This window comes from Eufriesea mexicana, unplaced genomic scaffold, assembly GCF_001483705.2.
Source record: "Eufriesea mexicana isolate 0111107269 unplaced genomic scaffold, ASM148370v2 scaffold1824, whole genome shotgun sequence".
NCBI lineage: Eukaryota > Metazoa > Arthropoda > Insecta > Hymenoptera > Apidae > Eufriesea > Eufriesea mexicana.
Window position 1 is genome coordinate 184,135 of NW_016909928.1, and position 20,895 is coordinate 205,029.

Consider the following 20,895-nt stretch of genomic DNA (forward strand, 5'->3'; position numbering starts at 1 on the left):
CATTCCAGGTCGATTATTTATCTAGCCCCGCAAATATGGCAATATTGATACAGACCGTTAATGAAAAAGCTGAAATTAAAGTGGTACGAGATTCCCGGTAAACGTGTAGCTGCGATAGTGGAAAGAAAAGAAAAAAAAAAAAAGATAAAAAGGAAAAAAAGGAAATGATTACCACCCTTTCGACGGTTCATGCCTTCTCGTTCATTATCCCCTTTTTACTTTTAACCGAGAGACCATTGCAATTTTTACAAGCTTCGCGATGTGCATATTTTTTTATACCTTTTTTACAGTCACGATCGATATCGACGTTCTTGTAATATTCTCGTAGTTAACGTTATCGATATTAAAAACGAGATCTTTTCACGATCGTGCCAACGATTCTAACGGTTTTAACGTTAACCATTATTCTACGTGACAAATAAAAGATACAGAATCGACGAAAAGTTGCAAGATACATTTCTTTCCTTTTCTTTTCCTGTTGCAAAATTCTGTGAAACCTGTTTCGATTTCAGGCGACGATTCGATTGCTTCATCATTTCGAAAATACGTATCGCGAGCATGGTATTAGCGTATTAGTGAAAATAAAATGTATCTGTTGTTCGATAGCCTTTCGAGGAAAAAGGCCAGCGGAAGGGTTTAAAGGGCGATTCTGACGTAACGAGGGAGAATGTTCACTCGAAACATCGAGGGGTACCCTCGTCGGAAGTTGCTGAATCCGCGGCTAAGGAGAGCACTCTTCTTCTATTCCTATTCTCCGCTTCTTCTTCTTCTTCTTCTTCTTCTTCTTCTTCTCCTCCTCCTCCCTTCGCTTCTCGTTTCTTTCCTCAGTTTACTTCGTCCTCGTACCAACCGCTTTTTTTCTTTCCACCAACACCGTTTTCCGATTTTTCCACTCGTTTTTCCCCCATTTTTTCCGCCACCGAAAGTCTCCCCCCTCACACATACACGCACGCACGCACGCACGCACACGCGCGCACGCTCACACAAACGCGCGCGCAACGGTTCGAATCGATCGAAAAAGAAGAGTAGTATGTACCATCTTTGATTAAGTATCTAGTTCAAATTTCTTTTTTTCCTAGAATACAAATTTTTACAAGTTAACTTTTAATTAAAAATTACAAGTATAGGAAAAGTTTCGCTTCCCAACTAATGGCCGATACTTTACTCTCGTAGTAGTTGCAGTTAGCAGAGAAAATCTTACAAAGTTAAATATATCAATTACAATTTAGTTATTACAGTTCAGTTATTAGCTCTTTCGTGTCTGGCAAAAAATTCAGTAATTTTCGTTTAATCTTAATTTTAATTTCAATCCTTCTTTTCTATCGACTCGACGAATTGTATGCTTCCAATCCCGTTCCGAGACATTGCAAATTACTCTTGATCGACGAATCGATACTTTTTACAGATTGATATTTCTCTTTTTGCTGTCAACGTGCAAAAATCGGAATTACGCTCTCGATGTTTCGTCATCAGCGATCCCAAGGACAGCTTCGAAATCTACGTTGACCAGAGGAACCGTGAACGACATTGTTTCTAGAAATATCACAATGGTTCTCGAGAATCTTCTAATGAATTACGAGAACAATCAACTACCCACTCATGGAAAAGGTAAAGAAACAAACAACTATAATTACCTTACTTCGAATATGCATTTTTCTAATGGCAATTATATGTAATTTATATAGAAATTTTCCACCTACGACATAGTTTCCTCGTAATATTTAGACGTAATTTTCATATTAAACGTTATTTTTGTTATTTATGCTACTATTTTTCAATATTTTACAATAAATGCGAATAATTAATATCGAATCTATCGTTTTATTGCATTTCCGTATTTGCTCGTTCCAAGTATTAAAACGAAAATTTTCATATCGTTAAATAACAACAAATAGTTCGAAACAGAACCGTGTCGTTCCTTTCTTGTTTTTCCTTTAATTTATTCTTCGTTTCAAGGTCGTGATATTGCAATACCTATTTCAAGTTTAAGTATTTTCACCACGTTCGATCTGAACATTGTCCTAAGAAAGGTAACATCGTTGTAATTGGTCTTGTTATTGTTGACTTTTCGCTACTATTCGTTCACGAAGACAGGAGCCTTTAAAAGCTTTCTCGGATCTACCGAAATATTTCCTTATCGTTACGCTATCTGAACAAAGAACGAGAAAAACCTTTCTCGCGAGAGAAAAAAAAAGAAAGATCGAGGCATCTTTAAATTGTCGTGGAATCGATTGCAAAGAACTGTCGAAATTTTGATTCCGGATAGCTGTTACATTTACTTTCCTTTCTTTCTTCGCTTTTCTTTCTTCTTTCGTAGCTAGAATTCAAATCTTGAATAACTTCTTAACACGAAGAAATTTCGACCAAGTTAGGCAGGCAATTTAATGAAATTTCCTACAAATTTCTCCATCGTATAAATATGATCCTTCGATAGATCAACCTAATATATTATAAAACTACGATTTAATTATGAAACGATAACTAAATATTACCTAGTTGTCTTTATTCTCATTATTTTTATAAGTGAACTTTATTTTTGTCCAAATATCGAATAGCGTTTCCAATAACAGCGTAATATTTATCTAGGGATCGTATTTCGGTGACTTGGATTCACTCGAGATAATATTGTTGGCTCCTTAATAGAATAAATAAAATAAGCTTAGAAATGGAATGACCGCGGTTGTCTGTGAAACAAGAGAGATTCGCTATGGGCACGCGGTCCTGATCTTTCTTAAAACTGACTCTTATAGACTGCAACTGATGAACCGTGTCCTTGCACACGCTCTTAGACTTTGGCACATTTTGGCACACTTAGAGCCCGCGCCCTTGCACCCTTATTTAAACCATTCGTTCTATCCTCTTTCATACCCAGGCTTTCTTTTCCAATCATGCCCTTTTCCACGCAACCACGGTGGGCCAAGTACTTCAATCGCTTTGGACGCATCCCTAAACTTTCACTCGGCTCTACCAACATTCTTTGCAGTCGCTTCTCTTGCTCGCGGTCACTTTCGTCCTAAGCCCAAACACTCTTGATATTCTTTCAGGGCTGTACTCATTTCAATCCTACATTTCTATGGAAATAATACAAAATTTAATATTATAATTGAGATTATAGAGTTTTCGTCCGTAAATGCTTTTACGCCATTTTACGCCATTTTACGCTATTCCACGCTATTCTACGCTATTCTACGGAAGAAAAAAGTCGATAACGACGTTGGAAGAATGAACAAGAAAAGAGCGAAAAATGAGAATTTATTAAACTTGTAACTTTGCACGTGCATGTTATGATATTTTACAGCTTTTGCTTCGATCAAATATATAGATATAGCATAAAATTGAAGTTGCTTATTTCGAATAATATACTTTTATCTCCTACCTAGTAAAATTTTACATCAAATATTTATACGAAATTATTCAAATATATCAAATATAAACACCAGATAAATATACAAATGCTTTCGATTAATTCAATTCATCGAATAACTATTTCACTCGGCTAACTTTTATAATATATAATAACTTTTATAATATATAATATCAACGATATCTAATGTACGAAAAATCACAGAACATTTATATTAAAGAATACTTATAACGGAAAAATGAATTAGACAACCGAACGAGTGAAAGGTTAAAGCTAAATTGTATTTATTTTAAAACCGGCTCGATTACTTTCGTATCTCTAAATCGCCGTCATGTCTTTTAACTGTCATTTTTAGTGTCATTTATAATGTATTTTAACTAAATTGCTTACCTATTAATTATCGCTTTTCTACTTTATACGTAAAACTGAAATTTTCATATGTACGTATGTTTTATACGAACAGTATTTAAAAAGAAAAGGAGAAGCTACAAGGCCGTAACGGTGGTAATGAATAAAAATCATACATCACATATCATATAAAAATCAACGCTAAACATAAAGACGGAGATACAGAGATACGGAGATACGTGGATACATCCTATTTAAATATCAAACGTTGATATTATTAATTACAATTAAATTATTCGCATTGATTTCTACTATGTAAAACACAATTTCAGATTATTTTTTTGCTAATCGATTTTAAATCGAATTTTCTTTACGCTCCATCGAGTCGTTTCGGGGAAATTGGATTAATTCGGTTTCGATGATGAAGGGATTAAACGATTACGGAACTTTATCGACAAAAATTCGGTTATGTCGTGCTTAGCCTTTATATTTCAATTTCTATATTCATTCTTCCATTTTCTATCCATCCTATCCAACGGAATCTTTTGGTTAGCCTTTCCACGCGTGAAACATTACTTGGAAATAAAGACACGCATAGTTTCGATTACTTTTCACCAGTGCTCGTCATTGCAGATCACCCATAGGACTGTGTAAGTGCCCAACCAATGTTCTCCAAGCCACGTGGCTCGTCCATAAAGCGCTAACCTAATCTATAGTTAAATTCACATTTTTTTCTTTCTTCCGTCGACAGTTCTGTCGACAGTTTGTAAATAAGTTCATAAATAAGTTTCAAGTAATACGACATTTACTCGAGGTTCCCAATACGATGGGAATGTAATTTTCAGTTTTAACAATAAACACAAGTTATTATCATCAATTCATGCTGGTTGCCATTTTTGTTGCAATTTTCATTTCTTTGCCTTCAAGATTATGCAAAAGTCATGGTATGTTAGGTCGTTGAATTTGGCTAGATATAGACTACGATAATATTAGGTTAAAAGTATAAAGTGCTATTTGAGGAAACGAATTTGACCTTAAAAATTTTTGAACAAAAATATCAAAAAAAGATATTAAAAAGAAATTTCCTTTTTCGAATTGTATACAGCACAGGGAACATGGTAACTTCTGTTGAACAGATTTTTTTCTCGGATTATCGCAAATACTGGAAAAATCGTGCCTAACGATCCGTGGGATAGCCTGTGTCACGATAACATTCAATAATATTTCAATTTCACGATAACGCAACAACAGCAGCAGCAATAATAATAGTAATAGTAATAGTAATTATGGTTGTTGTTGTTGTTATAACAGTAATGCAACAACAATATTAATACAACAGTATGCAAAGATGATACGATTACTGTTTGAAATACGCATTTTAAGATAAAACAATAATTCTTCTTATTATAGCTAACGTTCTTAAAAGGTATAAGTATTCGAATAAACTTCTATTGTTGAGATAGTATCTTAGAAAGGTCAGTAACTATGAATTGAAGTATCGTTATCTATGTTAACGTTTGGTAAATACTTAAATAATATTATTCTATAGCTGGATGTTGTAACATAAGTGTACACGGTAGATAACTTTTGAAATAACTAACCTTCTTAAATGTTATTATCGACGATATATTTATTATATTGTCAATATTAACAAGAATGAAAGGAAAAATAAACGATTTTAATCTGTTCGTTTGGACGAAGAAGTTACATGATTGTGAAAAATTTGAATCGAGTAAAATATTTTTTATAATATATAATATATGAGTTAGCAAATAGAATTACCAATTTTGGCTATGTATACAAAGTTGACCACACGATTCATATCGATTGGCATCTATTAGGATCTATTAGAATATACGTCTATGCTTGTATGCTTGCGTATAGGTATTATCGTATGATCGTATAAAGGATACCAGAAAAATATAAAATGCTATTAAGACAAGTCGGTTGAGAAATGATTAATACGTGACGCACAATTTTTCATCGCTTTTCCATTAAGTAACGAAAAAATGCTTATTCACGATTGTCTCCTATGTACATTTGTCTGCTATTTTAAATGTCTTGCAGAATTAAAAGTCTTGTCTTTCCCGCAGTTTCATTCGACCATGAAAATAACGAACCGCCGTATATTTTGTATTTTTATCTTACTTACTACGTACCGTGTTACTTTGTACTTACTCTGTGAATTGCTCTGATAAAAGGAAAAGAAAAAGGGGATAATTATAAAATTATAAAATTATAAAATTTACGTCTGTACGTACATTACTAGACATTCATACGATACATACGTGGGTTTCACTAGAAATTGTATGTGTTTCATTATATTTTTACTAAAAAGAAATACGATCGTGAATTACTATTTTCGTAATTGCTATTAAAAACTTGAAATAAATGGCGCTCTACTATTGTAACCATAACTAGGTAGTCTCGTCTCTTTTATACATTTATACATTTATACATTTATACATTTATACATATAAATGCATATTTAGCGTTTGGAAAAGGAAAGAAATACTTATTATTTACACATGTATGTATTAGAATAATTAACATTTTCTATCGCGATGCTAAAGAAAAATATAATTATCGTAGAAGAGAAGTTTAAAATAATTCGGAGACACGGATAACGTTTTCCTCGTATATCGATCTTAAAATGTTTACAACGGAAAAATTGGAGCATTGTAATGACCTTTGACAAGTGATGGAGCGAAAAGGAAAAAATAGGTACCGATCCAATGGAACACGCGGAAAGTTGGACTGCGGCCAACCGAAGAAAATCGAAGGAAAGTATCCCTTCGAAATCGCCTTTATCCCTAGCATGCGTTCTCAATTTTTCCCCATCTTTCTTTTCTTCTTTTTTTTTTCTTTTTTCTTTTTTCTTCCTTCTTCTTTCTTCTTCTTTCATCGGAAAAAATGCCCAACTATTCTTTCGATTATCCCATCGTTTTCATTTCTCTCCAATTCCTCTCACTGTTATTTCTTTCCGTTTTATGTACAGCCACCCTTGCATTTCTCTCTTCTACCCTAGTATTTGTCGCTTATCGTAAAAATATAATAGATGCAGCGTCGATTGAGTATCGCGTAAATACTATGCGACATACAGCACCTTTATCTCGTCGACCTTTCGTGGTATCGTTTAGTGTTATTACTAATTCCTCATTTTTCTATACTTTTCTATACTTTTCTATTCATCCACGAAAAACCACGAAACTTACTATTTGCTATTTCTTTTTAATTACGCGGTGTAAAAGAACAGAGAGGAAAGTGTTGGTGGATTATTATTTGAGACAAAAGGAAACATACCTTTGCGAGTGCAAATAACGCAAAAGGTATGCGTAATACGAAAATATTACATTGCAATTATACGTATTGTGATCATTTATTATAAATTTTGATCGAGTAACGAATAATTTAAACGAATGAAATAAAACGAAAGATTCAGAATTGATCTTACAATCCAACAATCGTTTATTCTGTCTTTGCAAAACTTTCGCAATGGCGAGATATCGAATACGGTACAGGTCTGTGAAAAATACTTGAAGGAGTGCAGTGCTAAAATAGACAAAAGGTTTTTGTCGTGCTATCCGATAAATCAGTGTTTCTCAACCTTTCGTGACCGAACACCTTACATTTGCATGAAGAAGCGTTTCTTTCAACGGCAAGCAATTTTAATAGAAAAGAGAGCTCGTTAAAAATAGATATTTTAAAATTTTATTTCAATCTGACTTTCCGAGTGTCATCGAACAAATTGCTCGATAAATTTGTCGATAAATTGGTCGATAAATTGGTCGATAAATTGGTCGAGAAATTGGTCGACAAATTGGCCGCAAATGTAATAAACATTTATATATTACTCGATTAGATTTAAATTCTATGAAAATTCATTGGCTTTAAATTATGAAATTTCGTTAGAAATTTTTCAAACAAGTCAATGCGTTATAACGTTTCTTTGCTTTATAAAAGATGTTAACACCGTTATAGGTATAATTGTGCGTTTTTGATTATCAGGAACGCCTACCGTGGTAAAAACGAATATTTTAATAAGAAGCATGGGTCCTGTGTCTGAACTGGACATGGTAGGTTTATAATCCCAAGATATAACACGATTTCTTCGGTTTGTAGTATTTCAATTTTTCTTCATAAACACAAACATTTTTCAAACATATCTGCATAGAATACCTTTCAAATGCATTAGAAATAAATAAAAATCTATCCTATATATAGACTTATTTTCCTATACACTTAATTCGTTTAAAGAGTTTTAAACAGTTTTCTGTATTTTCTACAAAGAAATTTATGCGTTTCTATAAAATTGCTAAAATTACATTCTATTAATCGCGATACATTTCTTATATTATGTAAAAAGTTATTGTTATAACTAAAGTTAAATTGTTAAATGAGTGAAAATGATTAGTTTGAAATTTGTCATTTCTGCAGTTACCAAAAATGTGTACTTTCCATTATTTTTGTCAAATTTATCTACGTTTTTGATTAATTTTTCTTCGGAGAAAAACGTAATCGTACATTCTTATTAATATTATTTTTGCAGGATTATTCGATGGACTGTTATTTTCGACAGTCTTGGCGAGACTCTCGTTTGAGCTTTCTAGGTCCAATAAAGTCGCTCAGTTTGAGTATCAAAATGCTGGAAAGAATCTGGAGGCCAGATACGTATTTTTATAATGGAAAACATAGCTACGTGCATACCATCACCGTGCCAAATAAATTGTTAAGAATCTCGCAGGACGGGGATATTCTTTATTCTATGAGGTTATCATTTTTCTAGCCAACTTGCATTCCTATTTTGTTTATTGTTGTTTCTCGAAAATGAAACATCAGATTTCTTAAGCAGCTTGGAAATACGTTCAGGATATTTCAGTACTGTAATTCCGTAATTATACCGTAATTCTGTGGAAAAATGTTTACATGATTTTTCTATGATCATGTCAAATTACAAATTAGAATTAACAATTCGATCTTCTGTAATTATCAAAAAGAATTGGAAATTTCATCTATAATTTCGCAAATTATAATATATCGATAGCACAAATAGGCATTCGTCTGTTTCTTCCTGTTAAATTAAAACATATAAAAATTGTGGATATTACGGAAAATCGATATGTTAAGTAAGATGTTAAATAGGTTGAATAATCGAACGTTAAAACGTGTTACGTTGATGTTTTTACGACAGGCTCACTATAAAAGCAAAGTGTCCAATGGAGCTTCGAAATTTTCCCATGGATCGGCAATCCTGTCCACTGATTCTTGGAAGTTGTAAGTACCTTTTATTAGTAATCATTATCAGTAAATGATATTGAAAGTTATTTTCAATGTAAAACAATATACGTTATACCATTTGTTGCTACTATATCACGTGTTCATCGTAATAACGGTATACGCAGAATTAACTAGTTTCCAACCAGGAATGAAATATTTTTCAATTTACGAAATTTCATGAAACATTAAAAATCGTAGATACTCCCTCGTACAACTCTCTTTTAATTTAACCTATAATATACTTTGCTTATTTACAAACTTTATCGATTAAGAATATTAAATAAAGAGCTTTTAACGTAATATTTTTTAGTCAATCCGTGTAATAATAAATTAATAATAAATTAATAATAAATTAATAATAAATTAATAGCGTTATCAATTTTATTTGTTCCGTAATTGTGTAGATAATTTCTCGTATCTTCATATTTCGATAGAAAATTTTTCTTTTCCATTTTCTACGCGATCACGTACCTGAATACTTATGTATTATCAAGACGCTTATTTTTTCGAGCTAAAAATGTTACAAAATTATTATATCAAATTTTTATTGATCATGAAATACGCGGGGAGAAATATTTAAAAGAGAGCATCTGTTTTATACGTACGTGTGTGAAATTTGAAAATGATTTCGAATCGAAAGCGAACTAAAGTTTTACGTGCTACTTCGATATATTATATAATCCATATATAAAGGGTGGAATGTATGAAAATGATTGGAAAGATGGAAAGTATGGAAAAAGCTCTCTCCAGAGGAGAATACTCTTTTTAAGTACGAACATTGTACTAATCGCGTCGTTATTTAAACGTTACGGTTGCTCATGCTTTTAAACGCTTGCTTTTGTGGTAAGATCGGATTAATGAATGAAAACGGACTTTTGATTCTGATTACATTTTATATCTTTTGATGGCATGAAATAAACGGAACCTCGAAGTCTTCTATGATGCGTGGTGCAGACGGGGTGGACTGTGAAAAAATGCCTGTGTCCCCGTTGAATCCATTGGCAGGGTTTTTATAGGCCCAATGACAACCCAGCTTGGAGAATTGATAAGCTGGATGGTTCCTCGAAAGAAAGATACACTTTGCAATATTTTTTTCTCATCCGATATCTAGTGTTGCTTTTTCAATATCTAGATCTCCTGTCAAGGCATCTTTGTAATTGAAATCACGGTAAGAAACGAGATGTAAGAGTAAGCGAGGCACGGTTACCGACAAGGCGGCGTGTGCGAGTAGCACGCAGCGGCGATAACCGGAATCTCAAACGAAGCGACGATCCGCGGATAGAGAAAGGAGTCCCTCCTTTAGAAAGGGCAAACCGAGACACGGACATGACAATTTTATGTAGACAGTTTGACATGATCGTTCGATGTGGGCAGTTTTATGTAAGAGAGCAAAAGTGCGATCAGTCACCGAGAGTTGGAATTATTAACACATCTATCTCCTCTCCTCCCCTTACACCGGTGTTATCCCATATACGCTGAAAAGCTTCGAGTGATCGAGATTCGACTGTATTTACGTGGCGGCATACAGTGAGTCACAGCCAAAATCGTACAACGCATATCGTAACGCGGAAAATGTTTTGTCTCATAAAACAATCAAGGGTTTTTGAATAATTTGGATAAACGATTTTGGTGGGTAGATAATGCAAATATATCTATATTTATGATGTAGTAATATAAAAATAAATGAACTTTGCCAAGTATTAAAAAGAACAAAGTTACTAGGTTTCAGTCCGTAAGGAAAGTGCCTTACAGCCAAAATCGTACACTACCGACAGATTTCCATTATCTTCTGCGGGAAACTGCTGAAACCAAAGGAAAATCATCGTAAAACATACGAAAGATTATATATCGTTTAGCTCGTTAGCAAGCAGTAAACTCGCGTCGTAAAGTCAGAAATGGAAATTAAATTAGAAAAGTAATAAAGGTAAAGCAAACTGTAATAAATGTAGAAGAGCGATTAACTAAATTGTAAGAAATTTTACAGGTGGTAAAAGTTGTCGCGAAATTGCGAAGATTATTAACAGAAATGCCAGTACTGCCCAGTATATCGTGAAACGATATGAAAGCGAAAATAGTGTTGGATGACTAACGATTCGTTGGCCCTTATTGTTAGTCGCTAGAAGGACCTGGCTGATGAACGCAGATCTATTTCACAGTGCAAAAACAATTGACTCATTCCCACTTTCACTAAGGGCCAATGGTCATCTCCATCCCCTCAATAACTAACATTATATAAGCGCCCACAAAATTTGCGAAAGCTCAGTTTCAGCACAGTTTCAATACAGTTTCAATACAGTTTCAATACAGTTTCAATACGGTTTTCAGTTCAGTAGTCAGTTCAGTCAGTCCCAGTTTCAATTTCTCTTTTCTCTTTTTTCCTCTCCGCCGACTTGTATTTCTCTAGCGTAGCCTTGTTGCTAGAACCCGTGTTGTATATTGAAATCCGTGTTCCAACAATAGAATAAGTAATAAGTTATGAAATGCTCGAAACAAGAAGTTGGAAAAGGGGAAAAGATTTTGATTTTTGGAGACTATCTTTACAGATGAAAGTAAATTTAATATCTTTCATACAGATGGTAAAATTACGGTGTGGCGAGGACCTAACGAAGAGTTCAAAATACAAAATTTACACCGTACAGTGAAACATGGAAGTCGATCAGTGATGGTTTGGGATTCTATATCTGCTATATCCAAGGCAATACGAATAAATACGATTACGTGAATATTTTGAAAAATAATTTAAAGAACCGTGCTGAGAAATTAGAAATTTTAGACCGCTTTAAATCTTTTAGCGACAACCATCTTAAATATCCGTTGCATGTAGCTAGGATGTAGCTTCCTTATAATTGTGCCAAAGTAGTATATACCGCGACTATCTGATTTGAACGTTATAGAACACATCTGGCATGAACTAAAGTATAAAAATTACAATTCGGAAACATTAAAATAAAACATTCAAAATAAAAATGATTCAAAAAGAGCGTTGCTAACGTTATAAGAGTAAAATTGAAGCCAATTTTACTGAAAAATTGGTAAGATCGATAGAAAATAGATTGCGCGAGGTACAACGTAATTGCGAGATAACCTAAGAAAATAGCAAAATTAGATTCAAGCAACTCGATAAACAATTTTTCTTTTTCTTAAATGTACGATTTTAGCTGTGAGGAGTTTGCCAGACAAAATCTTAACAATTTCAATTTTCTGTGTACATAAAAAGGTTCGTTCGTTTTTCTATTACTACATAATAAATATAGATGTATTTACAACATATATCCATCAAATCTTTTCTTCCAAATCATCCCTAAACTTTTTTACGAGATGAAACATTTTCTGATACGCGATGTACGCGTATTATATATTTTGGCTGTGACTCATTGTATCTAGATACAGTGGGTGAACAAATTATTTACAGGTTATAATATTGCAAGAAAATTCACCTAATCGGAAAATTTCGATTCCAATGAAAATTTATGCGCACGTAGAGAGTATAACGTATTCTATGAATTCTTTCCGATGCGATGTGAAATCTTTTTGAGATTTAATAAAGTTTCCCTATACTTTCTGCGTCGAATGTAATGGTTATTCGAAAATTTTCTTCGCAGCGCGGTGATAAAGCATTGAAAATTAAACCATTTTTGCAAGAAAAATTTTGTCGCGTTTTGCACTGTTGCAAAGTCATATTTTTCAAAAAAGCGAGAAAAGTACTGAAAATTTAATGGAAATATTAAAATTCTGGTAGCCTACTTGACCACTTCCCGATAGACTTCACACGTATAAAAAAATTGCTCTATGTAGAATTTAATATTATGCTCTAAGTGCGCATAAACTTGAACTTTAAGATCGAAGCTTTCTGGTTAGGTGAATTTTCTTGTCATATAGCTTAAAATATAATATATTGCAAATACTTTTTTCTAAGTAATTATCTAAGTAAATAATTAGAAAATAAATTGAAAGGAGATATTTATAAAGTAATTAATTTGTGGGAAAAAGTAAAAGTTCAACCGATGATTTACGGAATGCGTAACATTCGACACGCGCAATTGAAACGAACCTGTGTATTGGAAATAGTTAGACGTAAAATAAAATGTTACAAAATGTGTAAAGCAAAATGTAATGAAATAAAAATTGCACGGAATGACGCACATTTTGAAATTTACTTTGTACATTTTTATGTATTTAAGGCACAACTGCGTTTTCTATAAAATAGAATTTTTGAAATTTCAACTTTTCCCAAAATTTTAAGCCCTTACGGAAGGATATCGAGTAGACTCGCTCTACAAAGCCGTTAGCTCAAAAGTTATTATAATATCAAAGGTGTTAAATTGTATTAGGCCCTTAGTAAATATAATGATGTAATAAATATTTGAATGACCCTTCATTATCTATCGCGAAATAAATATCTTTCCGTTCCGTAGAACATACGTATCATGTCTCCTTTTCTGATTTGTTATATTCGTAGAAAGATACGTTTTTTATCGTATGAATGCTTAAAAAGCAAAGCCTACTCTCGTCCTGTCCATCCTGTTCCATTGGTGTCCAAGGAAAAACTTTTTACGAACACCTATGCATAAAAATGTAGAAAATTAATGCGAAAACATCTACACAACGCTTTACATATGTTTCATTTTGCCGTATAACGTTTCCTTCTTTTCTTATTCGGAATACATTGAAGCTTATACGTCCTAGAGATAATCGCAGCAACGTTTATACACATGGAAACGCGAACTTTTCTAATTGAAATATAAAATATATTCCGCGTCATGAATAAATATTAGTACCAACGACAAATACATATAGCGAATCACAGAAATACCCTGTTCCAATTTATATAAATATTCTTTAATTAATTCTGTAATTCGTGTTACTTTAAAACGCGAATTATAAACCTATTCGCAAAAATATGATTGCATGAAAAAAAGGAAGCAAAGGCCAAGGCAAATTGAATTATCTTTTTTCTTTTTCTTTCTGACAGATCGTTGCGACGATTAGGATTAATAGCATTTAAATGACCATCTCCGTGCAAATGTCGTTGTAAAATGATTACAGCCTATAATTTTGTGACCTTTTACGATAAAGTTCGTGTCAAAAGTTTATTCGATAGGTTGCATAATTGGAGAGGTACGAATACTTCCGTGACTCGCTGTATATCGATACGAGATATAGCTAACTATACTTTATGATTTACAAAAATTCTATTTGAAAAATCTTCTATTACAAAATTCTATAATATTTCCTCTTCTCCTCTTCATCCTTCCTTCTTTACTCTAAAGAACGTAAAATTTGATTCCTAACAAATAACCCGCGATAACATTACGACTTTATTTTCTTTAATCTTCTTTATTTTTCTTCGCACCATTTCTTTATTCTATTCTTTATTCTAGTAGGATTAACCGTTAATTGATGGAGGATCGACCGATCGTTTCTGTCTGTTTTTAGATGCGTATACATCTGGTCAATTAATTTACGAGTGGCAAGAGGGCTCATCGGTAAATTTCGTTCCTGGAATGGCTCTTTCACAGTTCGATTTAATGGGTTCACCGTACAGAAATTTAACTTTCGTCCGTCGGGAGGGTGAATTTTCGGTTCTCCAAGTTTCTTTCAACCTGCAACGACACACTGGTTATTTCCTAATTCAAGTAAGTTCCGCTCCTTTCTAATCTCCTTTTATCCTTATCTCCATTATTTTCATATTTAAATCGTCGTTAAACCGTTGCTTAATGCGGCTAATTTAATATCGCAATTTTAGATACAAGGTGTATGAAACATCTATATGTTCTAAGGGTGAGTGGAGAAATATCGATAATGTTATTTCTTATAAATGATAAGAAACTGTTTTAGAGGAGATACATTATCCTTGACAGGGATCGTAGAGTGAATGCATTTTTATTTCTTAACGTTGCAAATTTTTCGAGATATGGAGCCAGCTGCTCCAGTTGGTCACATCTGGAATAGATAGATACTTATACGTACAGGCTGATCCATTTGACCGATTTGAATCCGCAAATGCTTTTGGTAATTACATATATTGCATCGATATTATCTATTTTGTACGATTAAATCAACTTGAAAGGCATACCAGTATGGAAAAGGCTGGTTGGTCGCTTTCTCATTTTTAATAAATTACCCGAACAAATTATCGCTACAGCGATTATTATATACACGCGATAAGATATATTTGACTAACCGATTAAATAATTAAAGTTGACTCGAGGAAATTGACTTGACAAAAATCATATATAATCGAGATTTATAGATTTCTACTGTGAGACAGGTTAACTGTAACATTTACACCCATAAAAAGATATTAACCCTTTGCACTCGACGATTTTTTTGGCTAGAGAAGAGTAAAAATTCAAAGATTCCGTACTAAAAGGCTGACGATACTTTTTTCAGCAGTAAATAAAGAATTGTATAATAACAGAATTGTAGAATTATTTGACTTCGATACTTTGCGCACTGTTACATTACGTTAAATTTGATATATTAATTAATATCGATGTTGCAAATTTTATGAAATGGTGACTGAAGCTCACCTCTCGAGTGCAAAGGGTTAAAAAAGAACTTTTTTTCTTAAAAATCTTAAAAAATTTATTTTATGTAAATTTCAAGAACTTAACTTAAAAATATTCCGTATTATAGTATGTATACGTGTTATTAATGGATAACGAGAATGGAATAACTTGAATAAACACTCCTTATTACAAAATATTCTAAATATTATCGATATTTATCCTACTGTAGCTATATAGAGTAGGCGTATAGTGGGATAAATAGCAATTTTTCGAGAAATGCTAAGAACTTTCAAACAATTTCTAGCCATAATGTCGAAATCGTACATTTCTTTCGTGGTAAAGCGCATATCTCGACAATCTTGTTATCAATTAGTTAATTCTACTCACAATAAGCTGCAAACTTGTTATTAAATATACATGTAAATTTCTTTTTTTATTTCGATACGCTGACAAAGCGCATCTTGATTTAACCGAGCTTCTATCTGCTCTTCTCTGGCATAACGTAATTTTTTCTATCCACTTGTCAGGTATACGTCCCCTGTGTTTTAATAGTAGTGCTAAGCTGGGTGTCGTTTTGGATTCATCGCGAAGCTACCAGCGATCGAGTCGGTCTAGGTAAATTATTCTCCACGAACATAGAAATAGTCGTAAAAATAAAACTATTCTATCTTTACAAGTGTAGTAGGAAGACTACAAAGAAAGTACTCTTTTTCGTAGTATCTTGTAATCTGGAACTTGGTGTTCGAAATATAAATGTGCAGAATTTCTGTATAATTACCTTGAAAATTACTTGAAACATTTACATTTTACCGTGAAAATGTCTTGGATCTAGAAATCTTTTCTTTTATACGTATACTACACCAGCAAAAGCAATCGGAACGATTAGTTTCGGACATTTTCATATTAACGATATAAAGATGCACTTTTCATCAAATTAATAACTTTAATAACCGAGATAAATTTTAATCTGATTATCCAGTTACAATCTACTTTTATCGTACTATTTTAATTATTATTATCTCCCGTATATAAAACGTAGTAGAAATGAAGTATTGCATGTATTTACACGTATTTCTCGGAATCTAATGAAAATATCGATTCGACACAAGACTCAATTTTCTTACATATCCGAATAGGACAAGGTCTAATCTGCAAGAGCTGTGTAATATCTATGCACAAGTTCTGCATACGGTTACGGAATTCGTAAAATTCGTAACGAAAAATTCCAATAAATTGTCGAAATTCCTTTATTAGTATTAAGCCATATCAAGTTTGCTTATAAACGCGTGTATCAAGTTATGCGCATCACCATCTCGATTACCGAATTTAAGCTTCTTAGATTTCCTAAGTTTCCTACATTTCCTATCTAGAAACTAATGTAACGGTAATTGCTCCTGTATAATTAAAGAAGATATGAAAACTGGAATACGTTAGAGATACACGTTGGAACACACCTTTCGTACTATCGAGTATTTATAAGAAAAACTTAATAAAGACTCAAAAGTCTACTAAGATTTCTCTTTGGAACAAATTCTCCGCTATAACGCTATAAAGTTCATCAGTCTAACAGATGAATGGTTCAAGTAAATATTATTTACCGTGATAGAAGCTATTAAAGCTTTAAAAGCTATCTGGATAATAAAATCTTTTCCACATCCGAACGAATGGAAGAAAAAATTTCTTACGTATTAAGAGATTAGCCCCTTTATCTTATTTAAATATACTAAATATGAAATGGAAATCTTTCGCTGGATTCCGAGAAACTTATAACTCGTAACTGCAAGATAGATGGTTTAAAACTTTTACCTCATACTATATATATATATATATATATATTATATAATATATATCAAGTTGCTACTTGGAAAATCTTCTCCCAGTTTAAAATTCAAAACGTCGATATCGTGCCATAAATCACTGTTAAAGAAGAAATAACTGATTTTTACAAAAACTCTTAACAAGTTAAACTCGTTATCGTAGCGCAAAGGGTTAAATAAACGGTATTTCGAGAAATCTAGAAGCGGTTAAAATATTGCTTAACGAAATGCCGTTTCTCATAAATATACACCTCGATTTACTAGATGTACTGAAAATCGAACTTGGACAAAACATTTCGAAAACAAAGTTTCAGGTTGCCAAGTTTTCTGAATTTTCTGTTATAAAATGACCTACAAGTGCATCGATCCTTATTCCTTGCTTTTTTCATACCTATTTTTCCGATTATCTTTTCGTTACGTTTATATTTCGTTATATTCTGTTGCGCTATAATATATGCACTCTGATAAATAGCTTAATATCGTTATCGCAGGTATCACCACCGTTTTGACACTATCGACTATTAGTCTCGATTCCAGAACAGATTTGCCAAAAGTTAGATACGCTACTGCTCTCGATTGGTTTCTGTTAATGAGTTTTGGATATTGTATCGCTACCCTATTGGAATTCGCTGGTGTGCATTACTTCACAAAGGTATCCATAATTTTATACGAATCATCTCAACTTGCTCCTATCTAATAAAATACGATAACGAATTATCGCGCATGTATCATATGCATCATAGATAAAATGACAATCGAGTATCAAATATGATTACAAATATGATACATTTTCGTTTCTTTATTCGCAAACTTACTCCATTCTATTTCAATTATTTTCCCTCGATCGAATATTATGTCAAGTTTAATATTAATTGATTCGATAATATGCGATTAAGATCAAGAATTTACTTTTTACAAATTATCTAATATACATACTAGCAACAAAAGAATGTTCTTAACTACTTTAGTAGAATTAACTTTGCACAGTTATTTGTTATCTCTGTTTCGTATTATCAAATTGTACTAGTATTCGAAGCAAAATACAATTCATTTTTAATACGGTCTACACGCAAAATTTAACTGAACGGATTAATTTAAACGAACGTCCGTCGTTAATATTATCTCGATAATCTTTCAAGAATTTATTACACTGATCATATGGTGATTAGTGCATCTGATATACATGAAAAATATGAAATAGATTTTACATAGCGAAAAGAATTTATTACTTTAGCAATAAGATAAGATTGTAGAATATGATTATATTTAAATTAATAAACTTAATCAATAATCTAACAGTTAGAAGATCGATTGTAAGAATGTCAACTTTAATTTTGTCAAAGTTTCGTTAAATTTCTTAAAATATCAACGTTTGGTAGAATTTTTAGTGAAATTTAAAAATGCTAGTCTGCCGATTATTTTTTCGCAATTTTTCGTTAGGTTGGCAGCGGAGAGATTCCTTTGGACGAAGAAGAATTGGAAAACGAGAGCGAAACCGATTATCAAGATGGCTTTTGCAGCATCGTATCGTGCAGTCCGCAAACGGTTCATCCAGAAACAATAATCGATGTACCTAGAAGAAGAAGTTCTTTAATATGTGATATTTACGGTGTTAATGTAAATACAATGTATATAATACGTGTATGCGATATGTGTATACGTAATTATTAAACATACTAAAAGATAGCAATTTGGCTTCTTTCATTCGTCTTTAAATTACATTCGATCAAATTTCTAAATTCCTCTTTATGTATACTTAACTTAGAAATGAAGAAATTTCTCGTTCGCGCGACAAAGAATCGTTAAAATATTTCAACGACTATTCCATTTATAATATTACGAATTTTATGAAAAAACATTCGAATTAATAGTTAAAAATTGAAATATATTTTCAAGCGATTTTATATTTAGGAATCCGTGTCTTATGGAAGAGGATCGATGACAGTTTCTGTTACGTCGAAACCATCCACGATGGAAAGACAAACACAAACGGAAGTGTGGATACCGAAATGGCGGCAATTTCTTTATTGCCTCGCTGGCGATGAAGCGTTCAGGTAAAAAATTCCATTACATTTACCTCCATTTACACTTTGCCTCTAATAAAATTTTCAGTAAAATTTTGAAAATTATTCCACCGTTATCTTGTATTCACATAAAAAAATCACATGAAAAAATCTCGGGTCAAAGTTGTTCAATTGTTCAAGAATAACAAATACACAACCTATACAAATATAAATATATAATATGATCCTAAAACGATCTGCAATGGAAAAATTACGATAGTTCAAAGAGAATTGGATATTTTTCTATTTTTTTCCGAAATATTTCCTCCAAAGGAAATGTTCCGTGGCATTTCCCTTTGCTTCGGGATATTTTTACACGTGGAAAAAGAAACTTTCTCACCCATAAGTCATGGCAAGTTACGTACGATCTAGTTCTTCATTCCTCACCTATCGAATCTATTCAAGTTATAAATCGAAACTTTTCATCCTTTATTTACTTGATAAACGATCAAAGTTAAGATTAAGTTAGAAATTACAACTAGGAATACAAAGTCGAAAAGAAAAGATAATTCTTACATTTATGTTACATATTACATGCACATAATTGTTCGCAAAGTTTTGAATGTAATTGGACTTTTTACTTCAATTGTAGGAAGCGTAGACAGAGAGAAGCAGCAGGAAACTGTAGGAAACACGGCGAGAAAATTGCGAGACATATAAATAGCGTGTCTTATATTGACAAAGTGGCACGAATAGTATTTCCTGCCTCTTTTGGATTACTCAATGTCTGTTATTGGGTCACTTACGTCTCTTATCAAGAGGAATTCAAATGGCAAGATCCACCACTTGGATCAATTTCTCAGTAATACGATCAATGAGTTAATTAAGACAGGGGTCATAAATCAGATTGAGATACAGAGAGTGAGTCGCGAAATTATACATCGCTTCGATTCACTTTCTCAACTATTTCTTCTATGAAAAAATGTTTCAAATGAAAGTTATCCGGTATCATGGAGAGCATACGATGCAATAATTATTCTTTCGTTTCACCACTTTTTTATCAATACACAAAATACACAGAAAGAAATCTTCAAAGAAATATCGTGCATCGTAAACAATTCAAGCACGTAGGCTATAACCTATCTAAACACTATAGTATTTCCGAAAAATCTCGCTACTCCATATTCCCAATAATATGGTCTTTCGTACCTTCAAATGTCGTTCAAAAGCAACTCGGGATGAATCTTAACTTTTTAAACGCTTCCAGATATAACGATACGGTGAAAAACCATAAACGAGAATCATATTTAGTAATTCGATATTGCTGAATTTCATTATCGTAACAAAGATATTTGTCACGTTCGTGTCAACGAAAAACTTATTACCATCGAATTGATTCATGTACCGATAAGATGGAAGATTCTACATATTTGTAAATATTAAGAGTAAAGCAAGCGTTGTGAAAGTTCGCAAAAGTTTCATCGTATATCGCTTAAGAGTATTTCATTATTCATTTTCTGCCTCGTTCACACCTTAGTAAGAATTTATTCTATATTTGATGAATATATTTGAAT

General features: G+C 32.6%; 1 protein-coding gene across 1 annotated transcript; it reads left to right on the plus strand.

Moving 5' to 3' along the window:
* The first annotated feature begins 35 nt into the window (after nt 1-35).
* LOC108549126 (gamma-aminobutyric acid receptor alpha-like) lies at nt 36-20,187 on the plus strand. Its single transcript, XM_017902383.1, has 11 exons — nt 36-97; nt 1,406-1,608; nt 7,721-7,788; nt 8,262-8,482; nt 8,904-8,986; nt 14,426-14,625; nt 16,029-16,116; nt 17,810-17,970; nt 18,759-18,935; nt 19,230-19,372; nt 19,974-20,187. The coding sequence occupies exons 1-11, from the start codon at nt 36-38 to the stop codon at nt 20,185-20,187; spliced, it is 1,620 nt and encodes a 539-aa protein (XP_017757872.1).
* The last annotated feature ends 708 nt before the right edge of the window (nt 20,188-20,895 follow it).